At 36.7% G+C, this 20,992-nt stretch overlaps 1 protein-coding gene across 3 annotated transcripts; it reads left to right on the top strand.

Moving 5' to 3' along the window:
* Positions 1–2,175: 2,175 nt before the first annotated feature.
* LOC139980460 (ankyrin repeat domain-containing protein 13D-like) lies at positions 2,176–20,444 on the top strand. Of its 3 annotated transcripts, none has more exons than XM_071992067.1 (12): positions 2,176–2,635; positions 3,878–4,013; positions 5,177–5,301; positions 6,100–6,145; positions 6,862–7,005; positions 7,811–7,991; positions 8,879–9,027; positions 10,098–10,174; positions 10,975–11,266; positions 13,425–13,765; positions 15,181–15,236; positions 16,389–20,444. In XM_071992067.1, the coding sequence occupies exons 1-12, from the start codon at positions 2,546–2,548 to the stop codon at positions 16,660–16,662; spliced, it is 1,911 nt and encodes a 636-aa protein (XP_071848168.1). In that variant the 5' UTR covers positions 2,176–2,545; the 3' UTR covers positions 16,663–20,444. The 3 variants fall into 3 exon arrangements, with proteins under 3 accessions (XP_071848168.1, XP_071848169.1, XP_071848167.1); XM_071992068.1 differs by having other exon boundaries at positions 7,808–7,991; positions 10,978–11,266; XM_071992066.1 differs by having other exon boundaries at positions 2,179–2,635; positions 7,808–7,991.
* The last annotated feature ends 548 nt before the right edge of the window (positions 20,445–20,992 follow it).

Raw genomic sequence — 20,992 nt, 5'->3', positions numbered from 1 at the left:
GCCATGCATCAACTAGAATGATGCAATTCACAAAATAAAGAACATGAAATAAATATCTTGTTTAAGTTCCCACTCAAACCCCTCCCACCTTCCTTTCTTTGGTTTCCTAAATCCACTCTAAGGACCTAGAATTATATTGACAAACATTTTGTACTAAAGTATACATGGATCAGAAGCAAGAACATTAACTGTCTTGTTCAACACTTGACAACGTTTACTATGTCCTTAAATTGAGTCACATCGTTCAGTCTTGAGAAGCCAAAGATGACGTTATTCACAACGGTTATGGTTGGTACATTCCCAAACGGCGGACAGAATCCAGGTAAAACGAGTGTTGGCAAATAGTCCGCGCTGGTCCATTCTGCTCGAAGTGCACGGAAGTCTTTGAGTATAAATCCTTGGAGATTGCATTGACATTCATAATAGAACCTTGTAAACTGAAGAAGGTTTGTATTTCACTTTATTCATAGAATTCATGTTCTTTTGTACAGCAGTAAAATGGAGCAAACTGAACTACGTCCAAATCTGTGTTAATCATCCTCCCCAGCTTCTCGAAGAGCTATGTCTTTTCTCAAGTCCTTGAACTGTTTCTGGAAAATAAAACGGTAAGAAAAACATAGACAACAATTTGACTATCACAGAAAGGTAACTTGATTTAATAGGTTCTCTTCTTAAATGGGCCTGAGAGTTTTAGAATCATTTAAACTACTCCTGTCAGATTATTTGAGCAGTGTTACTACATAGTAAAAAAAAAATGCATCACATGCACCATCAAACAATGCCACTATCTTTATCTTTTAGCACATTATCATAGCCATGGGTTAGATATCTCTTTATTGCCAAATATGTAAATATTTAAAATACATATAATATTAGGCTTATTAGCATGTGTAACTGACAAAAAGTTTCCAAATGGTGCTGAACCAGTTACAATTGAAATGGTTGTAAATTGTGTGACATAGGCTAAGTTATCGCTTTATCGTCGAGAGACACAAACAAAATTTGAAAGAAATCCTCTCTGATATATTTCCTTTAATCTTTGCAACTCAGTGAACCACTTTCATGCAATCCTTTTGTAACATCCATCTCACAAAATGTACATTTTTTTCCACAAAATTGAAGCACAATGATTAAACAAGTACTTACTGTTGTTAAATTTACATTGAAGAAATGTACATGGTAACAACATGCAAATGTAGAGCAAACATATTTACAAAATCAAATACAGGCCATATTTGGTAGAATTATAGGCCTAACCCAAATGAGTCATATAGGACTATTGAAAATGAGAGTATATTCATGGAAATTTGATCATAAGCTTTCTACCTGCAAGTTCCTAAAACATCAATGTGTGTTACTATTTTAATAATCAGTAAATTTAGGGTGATCGGACATCCAGCGTAAGGCCAGCCAGTCCCACTGTCAGGGCAATGTCTTCTGTCAAGTATAACCTTTTGCATAATGCAGGTATGTCCCCCAGATGTAATCATTTGGATTTTAAGCAAAACTGAAGAATTGACCAGAATCCTATACATATTTTATAACACTTCTTGTATGTGTACAATAATGGAAAATAAGGAGTGAACAAGGGAGCTAGTGACACATTTGTCTCTGAAATCTGAGACCCAACCTGGCTCCATCAGTTTGTCATGTCAGTGGCAACCCATTACTAACGTACAGTATCCTAACTTAAGTATTGAATCTCTCGGTTAGAACACAAGCATGCAGGCAAAGGGCTGTCCAGAGCTTTGGCTCGGAGTTAGATTTACCCTCAAGGCTTTATAGCGTTTCAATATAACCATAAATCAATATATCCTAGTTGGGTTACCAAACTAAGACAGGTCATACATTCTAACAGTAACATGTCCATTCGAATTGACTTCAACGTTAGGATCATACAGTTTTGAACCAGCCTAGCCTTATTGCCAGCATATTACTCTTCGTTAGGGTATGATTAAGTAAAACGTAGGCTTACCCCTTGGTTGATGTAGTTATATAGTCCATCTCCAAGCTGGTCGAAACATCTTTCAAAAAATACAGCACCAACGACAATTGCTAAAGCAAAGGTAGATGTGCGCTTGAAGACAGCGTTGTAGACAGTTTGAGTAAGCGACATCTTAAATAGAAGGACGGTGCACTGATATTGTACAACCCGATGTGCCTTCGTATTGGTCAGGTCAAAAGTCAATATGAGGACGAAGTGATTGCATAATCGATCAACCTCCCGGAAGTGAAAATTCCGTAGCTAGGCCTACTTTAGTACAGAAAAGGCGCAATAGGTTTTACACAATACTACAAAAACAACACAGAATTGTTAGTAATCAAAAGTGAAACACACACTCGCAAGAAATCAGTAGTGGCAGTTTTACACAACGAACAATTCCCGTTACATTAGCTTCTTGGTGCGAACTGAAAATTGACGACATGTGAGAGCCTTTAGCGTACAACTGTTTGAATTGGCCTAGGTGAAGGAGAGATATCAAAACCGTAGTGAGTTAAGTGGAAGACCAGCCTTTACTGTTCCTGAAACATCAAAGCTATTACTATGGGGAAGTTTATGGAGGAGTTTCCATTACATTGGCATGTGTGGCATAATGAAGTAACAGAACTGAGAAAAGAACTTGCCAGACTTGAGGTAGGCAGAACGATTACCATATTTGGAATAATTTAGAGTTGAAACTGTGGTGTAGCAGTATTGAACGTCATGAGTTTTGTCTCTAATAAAATACCATGGTTCCTGTGTGCAAAAACTTCTATACATCTTTCTTGTATATAATTTGACCATTTTGCATCGTGTTTTGCAATGTGATACTGGATAAATTATTACCTGCTATGGTAATTTTATTTAATTTAGGTTATTTTTTCCCTGGAGGTTGGTTAAATAATTAAAGGGTGTGAAGACTCGCGCAAAAAGAAACTTCTCATGCCGGTAATTTGACCTAGTTTCGAATGAGGTGTAACAGAAGTGTTAAACACCACCGTCGATCCCAGAAAATACACACACAGCTTGCTACCGTCGGACACTAGTGTACAGTCAGTACATACAGCTGCGGTCAATACCCACAGTGCACAGTATACAAACGATACAGCGATGGACATCTCAGGTCCAGCTAAAGATAACAATTAAGGTATCACGTTTCATTACTGTCTGCATTTTGTAGCGACATGAACAATACGTCACTTGCAAGCAACAGAAAGTTAACCTTTTTCAGATGGCCGCACAAGGTTTGGGGCGAGTCTTCAATGCCTTTAAGCAATGCACAGGTGCTTATTTACCAGATGGTTGGATAAACAAGGATGATGCTCAAACTTATTTACAAAGTTTTGGGTTAAAATATGCCTTGTGTTAATTGTGTATCCCATATTTACTGACCATTGGGAGGTGACAATACGTAGCAAAGTTAAAATTACAATTAGTGCATAGTAGTGAAGTACTGTATGTGCGCTGCAGAAACTCAGAAGTTCATGTTTACATGGGATTAGCAAAGAATATTTCAATCTCTCTGAGTATGGGATGCATACAGTAGCACAAATATTCTCCTCCATGGCTTATCTCATAATATGGGATTGTTTGCGCATTTATGGACGTCTGCATATATTCATTTTTGGTTAAATATATACAAGATAAGACTATACAGCAAAAGACCAGTGCAGTTTAAATGTTAACATGTAATTTTCCTTTCAGTTTTCTGTGCTTAATTTGTTGTGACTCCTCAAGATTTGCCTACTTTTGAATTTAAAGTAACAAGCACTGTTTCTAGATCACTTCAGATTGATATTTGTTTGAGCTGCCGTATGTACAGCAAGCGTTGAAACAAGTGTTGAAACATCGAAATGCTAAATGTCAAAAATTGTCTTTGTTTTCCTTTGCTAACAGCATGACCTGAATGAGATTGGACCTAGAGGAAGGACGCCTCTTCACTTGGCAGTTACATTGGGTCACTTAGAGAGTGTCAAAGTACTTCTTCAGTTCAATGCTGACGTTAATATTGAAAACAAGAAAGGCTGGAATGGTATGTGATAAGTCTTTTAATAGTTGTTTTTGATTTATGAAACCTGTGTAATATGATAATATCATCGATGGGATTCTAAGACTGGATAGATTTTACTGTAGATCTAGCAAACATGGTTTGGCGTTCATACTTCAAGCCTTCCTCACATTGCCTCTCTCATGGAATTTTGATTTTCATCACAGACTAGGCATTGTTACCGTTGAACACGTTTACAAGATTGGAGAAAAGTATGAGCTGCTTTCTTTGGCATCATAAACTCTTTTGAATTCATCATACTCATGTACTAGTACATCAGAAGTGAATTGGAATACACTGACTCTAGTATATAAGTAACCTTATTTGAAATCATTGAGTTCAAATGGTGGGGGAAGGGTGGGGGAGAGAGCAGGGGGAAGGTAGTTGGTAGCAGGTAAAAGGATTCATACATGAGTCTGACAAGTCAGACCAGCATAATCTCCCCTTGCTGTACGTATAGCTGTTTTCTCTTGACTAAGCACTTCCTAGTCCTTGCCTATTTTATAATGGAATATTTTTTTAAACAATTTGGAAAAGTTCAGAATCATTCATTGCTTGTTCCATGAAGTGTCTGTGTTCAATGGTTAGGTAAAACTGATGAGGAAAATTGCAACTGTTTGAGTGATGAATATTTAAATAGTTGTACAGTGCATTTGTAATTGGTATGAACTGGTGTTTCATTCCTTATCAGAGACAAAAGGATCTATTTTGGTTATGAGTGATGTAAGTAAATGTCACATGATTCCTTGGTTTGTAAGCATTGTTGCTGTCTGGGAAAAGTACAACTTGGTTTAACTTTATGCTAGATTTGCATCTTCTCCTTCCTGTTAGTATTAGTTTGTTATTTCTGGTGGAGGTCAAAGATTTAGACAACACAATTCTGCAATTTCTTTTGGCATACAGTAGTATTAAAGGCCAATAAGTGCATTTTAGCTTTGTTGAACCTTAGAAGCTTCAGTTTGGGTTAACCGTGCACTTACCGTACTTGACATGGTGATCAACCTTGAATTGAAAAGTAAAAGGACCCCATTGTAATCTGGGGAAATTCAAAGGTCACTTGAGGTCAACAGGGTAACTGATACACAAGAGAAAACACTGGCAAGGAATCACCCATATGGTTGTTGTCTCATGGATTTTTTTATCTTTAGTTGTTCAAGAGGCAATTAGTACCGGCGATCCAGAACTTGTGCAGCTCATCTTACAACATCGTGATTTTCAGAGAGCAGCATCCAGAATTGGTGGTATTCCAGAGCTGTTAGAAAAACTAAGACAGGTAAACCTTCGTTAATCAGAGCTCAGATTTTGCAGTTTCATAAAACTGAAGAAAAAAAATTAGGATGGTTTGAGAATAAATTTGGTTTTGACTAATGAGAGAAAGTAATGATTTCAATAAATTTGTATTTATTTCTTACATGTATGTAGCGTTTTAAGCTAATGGTAACTCAAATTGTCTGTTTGCAACGTACAGTAGGTTTCAAGTTCATGTTTGGTACAAAATATGGTCAATTTTAAATGTTATCATCTCAAAAGGGAAGTATGCAGTTGTGCTTCAGTAATAAAAAAGAAAATACTGTTTGCATGCATATATAGGTTAGTAATATTACTGTATCTGTATTAAGTCCCCCCCCCCCTCCCCCCACTCTCTTTTTCTTTGTCGTGTGTGTGTGTTTTTTCCCCATAGCCTTCTGAGCATAACTCTAAAATGAATGTATTTTGATTGAACTTGGACACTCCCGTCCTAATTTCCATGCCTACATATGAAATGAAAGTCCCTTTGGTCAAAGCAATCAATTAGTTTGTGGTTCTTGTCTCTAAAAGATCCCCACGACTGAAAGTGTAAAAACATTTGCTGAGCTTTTGGTTTCTATCTTTAGTCATGTCCCATGTTATGTATTGAGTCTATCTTTAAACTTCCTATACAAATAACTCAAATAGATTAATGCGTATAGACAGCATACGTCAACAACGTGGCTATTTTCTGTCTTTTGCCAAACCGATGAAAATGTTCACTTTATATACTGGAGTGTATGTTTGCTTAATAATGACTGATTTAACTCTTTCTTTTCTTTAGGCACCAGATTTCTATGTTGAAATGAAATGGGAGTTCACTAGTTGGGGTGAGTCTTGTATCTGTACTTACAGTGATCGTTACATTTTCCTAAAGCCGCCTCAAAAGTGTTTTTTGTTTTTGTTTGTCAAGGAAATGTTGCAGTTTTAGTTATGGCACACTGCTAAACAGAGCCTATGTTATGAATTATTACCAGAACCATAATTGATGCTAATATGCATTTGATTGTATTCTCCGTGACAAGCCCCCTCCCCCACTCCCCTCCCAAACCACCCACTATCTACCAGTTGTGCTTTCAGCAATTTTTTATTATTTGGTTTTGATTAATTTGTTGGCCCTGTTTTATACTCAAATTTGAACATTAGAGATCATTAGCTTGACAAGCCAAGTTTTATTTTTAAAAGTGAAGTGAAAAGAGAAAACTTTGAATTATTCATGTGTGCAGTATTTAACTGTGTTCTCTGTGCTACTGTGGAAAGTGTCCCGACACAATGCTGAGGATTTGATTCAAGTTCTTTTATCATTATGTAATACTCAGTAAGCTTTCTATAGGTGGGAAAGTCAAGGTAAGTGTCTTAGTTAGATCAAATGGAAAGTTGGAAATATTTGCCAGCCACAATTTAACAGCTCTGAATTTGAGGACTTTTTCTAAGAGAACACCTTCAATAGTAAGGGAGGAAGAATGTCAAGCATGCACTTCTCTTTCTCCAAAATTCCAAAAAAAACTCAAACTGACAAACTGACCTGATTACTTTTGGTCTTTAGTTCCTCTGATGTCCAGACTGTGTCCACATGATACTTACAAAGTGTACAAGAGTGGACCAAATGTAAGAATAGACACGACGTTGATCGGGTTCGACAATATGAACTGGATTCGTGGCAACAGGAGCTACATTTTCAGGAACCACGGTAAGTTGCCCTAGATACCGTAGTTATAGTTGAGTATGATTTTTGTAAACTATGAATATGTAAGTGATTATACAAATAGTTGATAATGGTTGATTATGTTTGATTATGGTTGATAATGGTTGATAATGAGAAGTTAGTGTTCAAGCATGGTCAAAAGGGTGCCGTGTGTGCAATGATTATCAACGTTTCCTCGCAAGTAATATTGTAGTACAGAGCTGCCAACTAGTACGGTTTTTTTCCGTACTTTGTGTGGATTACGGTAAATAGGGATGTATGTATTTAACCCTGAAAAAAATATGGGATTCCAACTTCTGTAATATTGAAAGAAAATGGCTGCAGTAATGACTATATTGAACTCTTACAGTCACCATGGTAACATACCTGCTACTTGATGATTGGTTGATTTTAATGAATAATGTAATAATTGGATTGTGAGAGTTAACTAGCTAACAGTGAATGAACATGTTTTTTTAGTTTCAGTGGTTTCATTTACACACTTCACTTTTGTCAGGAAAGTATTGCTGTTAAAGATTTGGAAATTTGTTTTTCTCAAGGTAGTCAACCCAGCTCAGTTTTTTTTCATCAGTTGAGTTTGGTTATTATTCTAACAAACCTCTATATCCCTTGAAAGTTGAAGTTGGAGGTACTTTTTAGATTATTTTGGCGCATAATTGGTATAATTGTGTTCATTCAGAATTTCAAGATTGTATTTAAATATTGACATCACTACTAGTAAATTCTTTCTAAACTTCACAAAAGTTGCAACAGTTGTCTTAATTTTTCCTCCACTGTTCTCCCTCAGAAGATAATAAATTTCAGTTCATAGAGATCGATCATGACGCAGAAATGGCTTTCTCCGAGGTACTGGAAGTCCAACCATACCATGACCTGGCCAGAATGACACCCTCAGAAGATGCTATTGCTGCAAGGCTCACATCACCCATCACCACAACTTACATAGATACAGATAAAATTGAATTCAGCAGGTAAAAAAATTGAAAAGATCTCTGACGTTGGATTATTTAAAATCTAGTCAGAAGATGCTATTGCTGCAAGGCTCACATCACCCATCACCACAACTTACATAGATACAGATAAAATTGAATTCAGCAGGTAAAAAAATTGAAAAGATCTCTGACATTGGATTATTCAAAATCTATTTTACATAATTTGTCAAAGTAATTCTCAGGAACACAAGTACTGTTTTTTCACCTGTGATGTGTAATAGTAATAGGGCCCAAGGGGTGGTTTGATGAGTAACTCAATTTCTGTGTCGGTTCCCACAAAATTGCTTGACTCAAGCCAATGTCTTTGATTGACCTAGTACAAGAATTGTGGTTTTCTAATTTTGTTTTGAAATTATATTTAAGAAACCAAAGAAGTGGGACATAAGACATGAAACCAGGCAAAATTAAGTAGCCAATTCTGAGTTAGAGGTCGGACATTATTGTTATCTAACATGTTGTAGAGATGTAAGAATGAATGGCTGAATCATCCTATCAGAATATTTGAATTGATTTGCATTTGAAGCACCTATTTCAATTAATTTTGATACAAAATAATTATAAAATATCATAACTATGGATCTCATTAGCTTGACTAGTCTTGTTTCAGTTCAAGAAATTAATTTAAAGTTGCAAATATTACATATTACCTTTGTGTCTGGGCAACCAAATGGTCAGAATCCAATCAAATTGTTAGAATCATACCACTATCATACATCTGTAAAGCAAAAAAAATGGTTTCATTTTCAGTCAGAAGTCAGTGTACTAGGTGTTTTCATTTATGTATTCCTTCACCTATTCTGCGTGCATTCTACTATTTATATACGTTACTTGCTGCTTAAGACGCATGTACATTTTGTCATCTGCAGAAGTAAGGCTGGTATATGGGGATGGAGACACGATAAAGTGGAGGTTATAAATGATTACGAATGCAAGGTTTTCAGCGCATCAAATGTTCAACTAGTGACCAAAACAAGGACGGAACATTTGACCAAAGAAGACAAGGAAAGAAACAAAGGTATGTGCTATAGTTATAGTAGTAAACAAGTTTTAATAATAGATTTCAATTGCTTTATACATTGACATAGCCTAACACTAGCCTAACAGGCTTTCAGTAGAGTACGGTATGTATGGTGGTGTACAGTAAGTTTGCATGTTCCCAAATGTTGGGTACATGTAGCTACACTGATTGACTCATGTAGTTGCCGGGTTCAAAGTCAAATTGTAAATGCAAACTTAATCTACACAACCTCAATGAAAATGGCTAAAATTGATACAGTTAATGAAGGAAACATCAAGTTTGTAATTTGAGGCACTTTCGGGAATTATTTCACCCTTTTTATAGGCATTATACCATACCTTTTTAACGCATGCATGAGGGCTTTCTGTAGAGAACAGTATAGCATAGTAAAGTACAACATAGTATAGGCTGCAAGTTCCTCTTGTATGTCTCAATTTACCCATGTATACATCTGTATCGGTCTTTATGTATTCGCAAATGGAACAACTGGTAGATTCTAACAACAACAACAACTACGGATTCTGGCGGGCTGCCAACCAATGCTAGGAATAAAGTTACTAATAATAACCTCAAACTTTACATGACCTTGTACATACACCAAACTATGTCTCATAATACAGACACAGTACATAACTTGTTGATAGAAGAACGATCATTAAAAGTTTATTATGACCGAAGAACGATCATTAAAAGTTTAAATGTTTTGAATGTAACCTAAAACTGAAAGTAATTGCAAGAACAAAATTGTCGGTTTTGTTGAAATTTCCTGTCTGAAAATAAAGAGAATCTTGTCCAGCAAAAGGAAAGTAGAGAGTTTGAGATAATGTTATGAGGTTATAACATCAACACTGTGAAAATCACTTTGACCTGTTTATCATTCTTTCTAAGTGATGCAGATGTTTTGTTACAGAAAATGATTTCAAAGAGCAAATAAATGTTAAATCTAGTTTGAATGAGTGGCGTAAGGGTTATTTTTCAATTTCCTAGTCCATGTTTTTTAGTCTTTCAAATATTTTTAAACAAACAATATTCCAGATTTGTTTCTTTATGATTTTGCATTCAAACAGCTGATGGAGCACCTTTTGCTTCTCCGCTGCAGTCACTGTTAGGAGCAGCCGAGCAGCATGAAGAGAAGCCGGAGGAAGTGAGTACCCAAGTTTTCTTATATTAGCTCAAGAGCTGAAAAAAATTCTTCATGCGGTATTGCCCCAAAAAGTATCTACAGTGCTAAAATTCACTTAACAGTTTTTAAAAAGTGATATTCCTGGAGGTACTTTACAAGAAAAATTATTTCCAGAACATTGGTGAGCTCTAAATTAGACAAATGAAGGGTGTGAAGACATGATGTTATGGTTAGAGTGCCTGCCCAATAATGATTAGGCCTACCAGGAACCAGATTATTTTGACCCTATTCAAAGTTACATGCAGCTGTACAGTGTTGTGGAGCAGGGTCTTCTGGGAGATTTTTTATATCTGATTTGGGAAATTAAGTTTTGCTCTGTTTTGTCAATGGTTTTGATACGACCTCCTTCCCCTTGGCTACACCTTTAGTGATGGGTGCTTTCACCTCCTGATGTATCTGAGAAATGACGGGTTGCTGAGATTCACTCTCGTTCATAAGATGATGAAGTTGAGTTGTACTTTGCGAGCAGGAATAGGTGCAATTATTTGTGTCTGCCCCGTAACTCTCTGAACACTCATTGGAAGGGGAAGGCTTGTTTCATCAACAACCATCACATCATCAAATTATCTACTGAAGGCTTCCTTATCCTTGGGATTCTTCAATCTAACCTGAAATATCAAATAATTGTGAGCAATAAGCATTTCCCTTAAGGCATTATTCAATTTTATAATAATATTTTGTCTATTTAAAATACTGTGTCCATCCACTCCTTATTCTGGTTTTTCCCTCACATTTCATTTCTTTTTTTTCATTATTTACAGCAGCCTGTTGTCAACGAAGAAGCAACGTTTACCAATCCAACTGCAATCAAACCAGAAGAATACTTTAACAAGCACATAGTATTAGAAAATAGGGATGTGGGTAGGCCAAAGGAGGTCTCCAGTAAGATTCAGAAGTTCCGTGCCACCCTCTGGCTGAGTGAGAATCACCCTCTTTCAATGCAAGAGCAAGTTTTACCCATCATCGACTTGATGGCAATTAGTAACGCCCATTTTGCCAAACTGAGGGATTTCATCATGTTACAACTTCCTGCCGGTTTCCCAATTAAGATAGGTTTGTCAAGTCCGTTTTTTTTTTTTTATTGATTCGATTATATAAAAAAAAAGATACTTATTACCTGTGACTAGAAAATAGTTTTTCAACGATGTCTGCTTTTGTGAAAGGAGCTTTAGAAGTCACTTTAATGAAACCACATTCGGAGATGAGAATTATTTCATTCCTCACAGCACAGCACAGCACAGCATAGCTAAAATGTTAAAGTTTAAGGCTTTACAGCCTTGTATCAAGGCAAGGCCTTTTCACACAACTTCACAACAAATAAACCCCTGGATTTTGATAACTTGTCACACCAACCCAAGTGTTCAAGATTCAGACAGTCCCCTCCACGACCCTACAGTGCACTCCACATTGACCTGGCCCCTAGGGGACTTCCCATAAGGTGCAGCCACAAACCGCCATATGCAAGTATGATTGCAAGTCACCTAGCAGAGCCCATATACATACCTCAATGAAGAGAGATGTATTGGAGATAAAGTGCCTTGCCCAAGGACACAATGTAATGATCTGGCCAGGACTCTACCTGCAAGCCTTAGATCACAAGTCCACTGCCTTAGCCATTTGACCACAATGCCCTTTGTATTCATTATAGAGAAATTTGTTGCAAAGTTGAATCATATTAGTTATGAGTGTTTTCCTATGTGGAGCCACTTTACAGACGTACTGCACCATCCACAACCTCATGCTGAGATATGGAGAAGAATGTTTGATTCCATATTCTGAGGCTGAAGCACCAAGCTCACTTTAAGTGGGGGGGGGGTACTAAAAGTCATTTCCAAGGGACCAGGTGTGGGAGGAGGGCGTGGGGTAATTTTTGGCAGTATGGCTCTAATTAGGACGTAATAAACAGTTGTTTTGTGTTATGATGTATTGTCGTTATTTGGAACTGTGCCTACTACCTGTGTAACAAAAATAGTGCCTCTCAAATGAAAATTCCCCATTGATGATTTCTGGGAAATGCGGTGACTATTTATTTCAAAATAATAATCATTTGTCCCATATCTTTGTATTTGAGCCATGGTTACCCTGATTGGATTAGTGTTATATGAACTACTTGTATAGTAACTGAGAACATGTCTCTGTTGATGGCTGAAGTCAGTGGGTGGAATTTTCATGTTTCATTTTAAAGTATTCATTACATCAGGAAACCCTTCTACCCTAGTCAAATCTATCTTTAACTCATTGAGTATTTAGGACGCCCTTTCATCGTATATATATTCAAAATGCAAGCAACCGTCAACTCACGTTTATAGTGAATAGAAACAATTGATATGAAACTTGATAAGTCAATATGTAAGACAAAAGAAGAACTTGAAAAGCTTTTAGTTGAAATGTTGCTGCATTGAAATAGTCTCAAAGAAATGAGAGGGGCTTTTGTAAATATTTAGAAATGCCGTGTCATCTGTAGTGATATTGCAAGTTGTGACTCCTGTCCATAAAATGATCATATATTTATTAATATCTCTTTGAAGAGAAATTGTTGTATTCTTTTTACTTTTGTGTAGTAAGAGGCTTGAACAGATGGCAGCTGACTTGCTTGTGTTTTCATTTTTTTTTTTTTTGCGCTCATTGTTTTAGTTCAGTCCATGTTGGTACAATGATGAAAACTCAAACACATTGAAAGTTTTGTAATTGGATTGAAATTTTCTGCCATCTTTGCTTTACATAGAAAGTTTGATATGCTTTTGGCTTTTGTATAGTTAGCATTTAACAAATGGCTCTTAGCCTCTTATGTTCATTTCTTGTTATTATGTTTGTGTTGCTTCAAGCGAAAAAAGTCTCAAAGAAATGGAAGGGTTGCGTAAAATAGTTTGAAATTCTTTGCCTTCTGCTCTGATAGTTATGTAAATGACACTTGCTATGCTACCCAATAAAATGGTCCTATAATAATTTATATCCTTATACGTACAAACTTTTATTTAGTGGTTTGCATATAACAGGTTCCTTTCTGCATGTTCGGCAAGAATTAACATAACATTGGTGTTTCTTTCGTTTGTCATTTCATTTACCTTAGATTATTTCTTTCGTGGTAACACATCATTTCCGTTTGACGTGTCCAACTATGTTGAAGCTGAATAGAACCATGAGTATTGGTTTAACAAATTTATGTTGTAATTTTCTTTAACTTTTCTAACCTTTCTGTTTTTTCCCACAGAGATACCACTCTTTCACATTTTAAATGCTTGCGTCACCTTTGGCAATCTGAATACCTGTGATACCCCTGTTAAGGGAGTGTCTAATATCGTTATGGAAGATCTCTCCAAGAATGCGGAGGAAAATGGAGACCAAGATGATGCCTCGGCTGAAGAAAATACGGCAACGCCCATGATGAAAGCACCACTCTCTACTTGCGTGGTAGAAAGTGATGTGTTTGATATTCCTGAAAACTACGTCCACACGCAGGCTGGCTCTCAACAGAGAGTCCGTTACAGCGACGACGAACTTCTTCAGATGGCTATTCTCAGGAGTCAGGTGGAAGGAGGAAGCCAAGATTCGGTAAGAATAAACACCTCCTAACCTTTTTTACTTGTCCAGCTGTTATCCTTAACAATATCCTCTAATACTTTTTATTAGCAGCAGCAGTCTCATTTTTACATCATATTGAGTCAGTCTTTCCCGAACTTAATGATAGTTTTAAATCACAATACTTTCTTATGGGTACAAGTAGTGTGATCATACGACTTAATGGATTGGAATTGTCCCATACAGAAATGTTTTGAAAATTAAGTTGCATGTATTATCATGAAACAAAACATTCTACACCATTATATAAGGTTTTTTCTTCCATTGTCTATCTTATGAACCAGGCAGTGTTGCATAGTCATAATTTGTAATTGTTAGCTATGCAGAGAACCTAGCCTAGTGATTATGTTAGTCCATACATTTATCATGTGACATTCTTGTGTTTATCTGATTCCCTATGAATAGTGCTCTTCCATTGTCTATCTTATGAACCAGTTAGTGTTGCATTGTCATAATTTGTACTTTTATTGTTTCAGCTACGCAGAGAACCTAGCCTAGTTATTATGTTAGTCCATACATTTATCATGTGACATTCTTGTGTTTATCTGATTCCCTATGAATAGTGCTCTTCCATTGTCTATCTTATGAACCAGGCAGTGTTGCATTGTCATAATTTGTACTTTTATTGTTTCAGCTACGCAGAGAACCTAACCTAGTTATTATGTTAGTCCATACATTTATCATGTGACATTCTTGTGTTAATCAGAATCTCTATGAATATTGCTCTTCCATTGTATATCTTATGAACCAGGCAGTGTTGCATAGTCATAATTTGTAATTGTTATTGTTGCAGCTATGCAGAGAACCTAGCCTAGTGTTATGTTAGTCCATACATTTATCATGTGACATTCTTGTGTTTATCTGATTCCCTATGAATAGTGCTCTTCCATTGTCTATCTTATCAGCCAGTTACTGTTGCATCAAGTCATAGTTTGTAATTGTTATTGTTGCAGCTATGCAGAGAACCTAGCCTAGTGTTATGTTAGTCCATACATTTATCATGTGACATTCTTGTGTTAATCAGAATCTCTATGAATAGTGCTCTTACATTGTATATCTTATGAACCAGGCAGTGTTGCATAGTCATAATTTGTAATTGTTATTGTTGCAGCTATGCAGAGAACCTAGCCTAGTGTTATGTTAGTCCATACATTTATCATGTGACATTCTTGTGTTTATCTGATTCCCTATGAATAGTGCTCTTCCATTGTCTATCTTATCAGCCAGTTAGTGTTGCATTAAGTCATAGTTTGTAATTGTTATTGTTGCAGCTATGCAGTGAACCTAGCCTAGTGTTATGTTAGTCCATACATTTATCATGTGCCATTCTTGTGTTTATCTGAATCCCTATAAATAGTGATCTATGCCATTTATAATTTCATCCATAGGGAGACTACATGGTCCATGGAAATAACTTTCTGACTGAAGAAGAAATGCTTGAAAGGTAAAACAGCCATTTTTAAACTGGTATTGAGATTTTACAAACTTTCTGATCTGAAAAGTAAATGTTAGAGAGAAAGGATACCATCATTTGGTCAGAGAAGTAGATCACACTTTGCATTTATTTATTTCTCACTGATAAACTGAATATAAGATTTTCAAGTATTCTGTAGTCTCTACATTTTTCATTCGTTGTTGAAAGCAAAATTTATCTATGCACTGGTGAGGTTGTGTGTGTATGTGTATGGGACACTTGCTTGTAATCACGATAACCCAAATATTACATCTTGGCTGTTGTTCATACTTGGTATGAAGTTCCCCTTTTTGAGTACACAAACCCTGTTGAAATTGATTGCGGCCAATAGTGGTGGAAATCTAAACGACTTGTAAGAACAAAAAACTGCAGAAGAAAAGTAAGCAGGGGGGCCTTGTTATTTGATCAACATGCGAACAAGCATCTTGCTGGTAACAATAGTAAAAAATGGACAATGTTGTGTGCAATCGCCTATTTAAATGTTTTCAAGTGCTACAAAAGCAATTAGGTTGTTTGGCTTTCTGGTTCTCAGGACATTCAGGTTTCTCATATTCCAATTTTTTGGATGCTAGTTGATGGCATTTTGTCATGTTTTGCTTTCCTTGTAGATTTTGTCAATTAGTATACCTTACTTGTTTTCTTAAAAGTGAATAATTATATTTGAATTGGTTACTTGCTATAAGACAGGGCAATTAGTAACCTAGGAAGTCAACTTGGCGTGTGTGTGTGTATGTATGTTTATGTAATGTCCTACCTTGTAAACATAATATCTCAAAGTAGGTAACCTCTGCAGGTCTCATTTTTGTACAAGAACCCCATTGTTTTGGGTTGAGGTCAAAGGTCATTTGAAAAAATTCCATATGTTACCATATCAGCACTGACTCTATTTAGATTTAAACTACTCTCCATCTGCAGTATGAACTTCAGCCAGGGTTAGCTTGCAAACTACTCTTGTGCCGCATATGTAATGTATTTAAAGGCAAGTAACCACTGGGAGGGGTTTAGCTCTGTTTTTTTTTTTTTTTTTTTTTTAGGCATCCGAAAGTTTGCATTGAACATGCAGCAAAACAGATTTTGCCAATGTTGATTATTGTTCTATTCATGATCTTACTAACTTTACAGAGCCATACAAGAGAGCATCTTCGCACAAACAGCCAACGGCAATATTCCCAATCAAGTACAGGGGAATCCTTCCACAGAAGAATCCACTTCTGTACAGAACCGCCAATTACCTCCTCTACCGTCACCTGTGGGACTGGTGGGACCCAGCACGGATGAGGACCTAAGGTTAGCCTTAGCGATGTCACAAGACCAACTGAAACAGGAGGAACAACTTAGGAAGCAGGAAGAGGAAGAACTTCAAAAGATTCTGGAATTATCACTGTCCGAGAAATGAGTCGACTGTACAGCATGCTGAGGCCAGCTATGGGTCAAGATGGAACCTTGGAAATGTATTAAAAAGAGTTTGTATGGCATATGTTTTCATTTCACTTCCGGAAGACTTTAAAATTTTGGGGGGTTTTTTGTATTATGAAATGAGGCAAACATCCTAGTGTAATTGTGGTAGTACTATTTAATGTCCTGTTTTTGAAAACATTGTGTGTCATGGATACTTACAAGTTTAGTGTAGCAAAAATGTATATTTAACTATAGTAGATATGGCAGCCATCTTTGAGTTGCCTCTTTTATAATTTGATGATGTCATTCTTATTACATCTCAGAAAAAACATTTGATGTAAAGAATGACTGAATGTGTCTATATAGTTTCCCATCGATGTGTTAAAAGCTGTAAATAAATCAGACTATTGTCACTTGCCGTATGGCAAAATTGAATGTTTTTAAAGTTCTTGCCGATAATGATAAATCTTGTTGTATCCATTAGGGATGAGCCGGGATAAAAAATAAATCACGGGAACTTTGCAAAAATTGCGGTATAGGCTCCAGTTTGCGTATGCTATAGTGTGTTAGGATAATAGTTTTTGTCCCCAAGGTAGAAAAGAAATCACAGATATTCCGCGAATTTGCGGAAAAAGCTCATGCCTGAGATTCCATGGATACGCTTTCCTGATTTCTTCTTTCTTCTGTCATAGTGAATTAATTTTCATGTACTACATTCCTGGTAAAAGCCTATCATTTAATAGCCTTCTAGTCATGAATAAAATCTGCAAACAAATCGACACTGCTAACGCTTACAATTGCAGCTAATTACATTTTAACGTAAGTAAGATGTTTTGAATCCAACATGGAGAAGTTATTATCTACTGGTTTTCCTAATAGTTTGTTCGGAAATAGATGCAAGACTATGTTACATTCATATACCTCAGATATTCAACCGTCAATTAACCAGAACAATACGCAGTTTAAATGCCAGTAAGGTATTTTGAGTGTTAAATCACATAGTTTTCCTTAATTTAGTACTCATTTATAACTCTCAAATTTATACAATTATAGTTTATAATACAAATGTGTTTTGATTTTCTTACCATCTGTACAAATCATTAAATATACAGTTATGTGTTAGGTGATACAGGATGCATATATGTAAGATAGCATACATGAGTGACAATATCACACTAGTACAGTATGTGGTAGCAGGCATGTGTAGTAGCAGACATGTGTGGTACCAGCTAAATGTGGTAGCAGGCATGTGTGTGTCATCATGTTTACAGTATGTGGTAGCAGGCATGTGTAGTAGCAGACATGTGTGTGGTACCAGCTAAATGTGGTAGCAGGCATGTGTGTGTCATCATGTTTACAGTATGTGGTAGCAGGCATGTGTAGTACCAGACATGTGTGGTACCAGCTAAATGTGGTAGCAGGCATGTGTGTGTCATCATGTTTACAGTATGTGGTAGCAGGCATGTGTAGTAGCAGACACGTGTGTGGTACCAGCTAAATGTGGTAGCAGGCATGTGTGTGTCATCATGTTTACAGTATGTGGTAGCAGGCATGTGTAGTAGCAGACATGTGTGTGGTACCAGCTAAATGTGGTAGCAGGCATGTGTGTGTCATCATGTTTACAGTATGTGGTAGCAGGCATGTGTAGTAGCAGACATGTGTGTGGTACCAGCTTAATGTGGTAGCAGGCATGTGTGTGGTACCAGCTTAATGTGGTAGCAGGCATGTTTGTGTCATCATGTTTACAGTATGTGGTAGCAGGCATGTGTAGTAGCAGACATGTGTGTGGTACCAGCTAAATGTGGTAGCAGGCATGTGTGTGGTACCAGCTTAATGTGGTAGCAGGCATGTGTGTGTTATCACTTGTACAGTATGTGGTAACAGGCATGAGTAGTAGCAGACATGTGTGTGGTACCAGCTAAATGTGGTAGCAAGCATGTGTGTGTTGTCACCTATACAGTATGTGGTAGCAGGCATGTGTAGTAGCAGAAAAACGTGTGTGGTACCAGCTATTTGTAGAAGAAGGCATATGTAGTAGCAGGCATGAGTAGTAGCAGACATGTGTGTGGTACCAGCTAAATGTGGTAGCAAGCATATGTGTGTTATCACCTATACAGTATGTGGTAGCAGGTATGTGTAGTAGCAGACATGTGTGTGGTACCGGCTATAGTTGTAGCAGGCAATGTGTAGTAGTAATGATAGGTGCTAGCAGAGGTGACTGTTGGATCTGATGTAGATGGGAACAGACATGTGTAGTAGCAGACATACATATCATACCAAATGTGTGTAGCAGGCATGCATGTGGCATCGGATGTGGATGTACACGTTTGTGACACACATGCATGTGGTACCAGGTGAAGGAGGTACATGTGTTAAGCATACACCCATGTGGTACCAGTAGTAGATGGTAAGTGACAAGATTGTGTAGTATTTTAGCAGACATACATGTGGTACCAGATGAAGGAAGTGGGGGGTACATATGTTAGCAGACACACATGTGGTACCAAATATATGTGTAGCAGGCACATGTGTGGTAGTACACAAGTAACTTGTGACCGTGTTTGTATTTTACCTAAGAGATGCGTGTGGCAAGAGACATGTGTTTGACCGCAGACATGTTCACTGTGCACAGCTGAGATTGGTGGTAGCAGACAGTGATGTGTACCAGACATATTTAATGGTAATAGACACACACACCTACATGGCAGCCGACACATTGCCAATGAGGACCTCTAGATTACCTGATATAATTTGGGATTATATAGTAGCGTTCTATCATTTAAGTATAACCTCAAGGCACGAGTCACTGTCAATTATGTATTTAAAAGCTGGAGTTAAAAGCTGGAATGTACACTTGCTAACAGAGAGCTCGAAAGTCTTAATATAATAAGCTATGTCACACACAGCTTGTATGAACAAGTCTTGGTTTAACCAGACCAGTTTCATAGCTGGTGTTGAGAGATTGGAAAGAGTATGTTAAATTGTGATTTTGGCTGCAACATCACATAGTGATAACACATCAACATTTTATTGTTATGCCTTTTGAAGCAAATGTAGCTTATATAACAATTTTTCAAAAGCTCTGAAATGTATAAAATATATAACTAGACCATGTATCCACCAAAGAAAACTTATCCCATTTCACAGCAGAGGATTAGTTTAGCCTGTTTGAAAAAAAAAATCAGTGCAGAGAATTTGCTTTGATGTCAAAGGATGGTAACCCTATCAAATGAAATAGTTTTGTTCTCAGTATGTTAGATAAATCAAAAGTTATCACAGATTGCCAAGAAAAACATTTGTTTAGGGTTTTCTTAACCTACCATTTGTCTGTTTCAGACAAGTAATTTGTGTTTCTTATGATATCTGAGAATATGTTTTCAAGGGACCTTTTTTGTATAAAAGTATGTAACTTTTGGCATGCTAAAGGTTGAGATGTAAAGTACAGCAACCCCACTGAACTTTATGTCTAATCCACATATAATGAAAATTTAACGTCCAACTTTGTTGAACTGATTGAAAGCTACTAATCCCATAAAGTGCATTGCATGATACTTGTTTTAAAATAAATAACTTCATTGTTGTTTACTTTTTATGCTATTATTAATCTAGTTTAATGTATAAAAGTTAATGCAGCTTTCTATCATGCTCTTCATGGTTTTCTTAGAGGGCGCTTGTCATGTTGCCATGGATACTTGATTTTAAGAATGTATATATACTATGTGATCGTCATGTTAGATGGTGCAATATTGAAGCTCTTATTGCTTTCAGAGCACAGAATAACCACCTGCTTTATCTGATTTTTGTTTCTGTGAATCTTTCATACAACCCTTTTTCAAAGTTTCTGTGGACCCTGACAGTAACAATAATAGGTTGTGTCCACACCAGAGAAACAGATAAACTAGAAAAATATTGGTTCACCAAAGCAACTGAAAGAATGGAACAATTGCCCCCAAAATAGTTTTAATAGGCTAAAATGTTGAGGTAAAATGATGCAGCTGATATGTGGAATAATCAAACAATTTTTCTCAAACTAGAAAAGTTGAAGTTTATTGAAGAAGCCGATTCAAAATTTCTACCACTGATATTAGGTAGGGGACTGAACCTTTATGGACTGACTGTAGGTACATGAAAAGTGTTAGAAATGATGGGTATTGCTGTATGTTGGTTGAATGTGACTTCCATGGAAGGGGTTTGATATACCAACCACTAATACAAGTGTTGGCAGATCTAGCTGGATTCTACTCAGCTGGTGGTTGTCCCTAGATTAAAAAACACAAAATCAAAGTTGAGAGGTCAAATGTAGCATTCTGAGGCATATTTAGGCTATA

This window comes from Apostichopus japonicus, chromosome 15 (genome assembly GCF_037975245.1).
Source record: "Apostichopus japonicus isolate 1M-3 chromosome 15, ASM3797524v1, whole genome shotgun sequence".
Lineage (NCBI taxonomy): Eukaryota > Metazoa > Echinodermata > Holothuroidea > Aspidochirotida > Stichopodidae > Apostichopus > Apostichopus japonicus.
The sequence above is the reverse complement of the archived record's forward strand: the minus strand, read 5'-3'. Positions and strand labels throughout refer to the sequence as shown.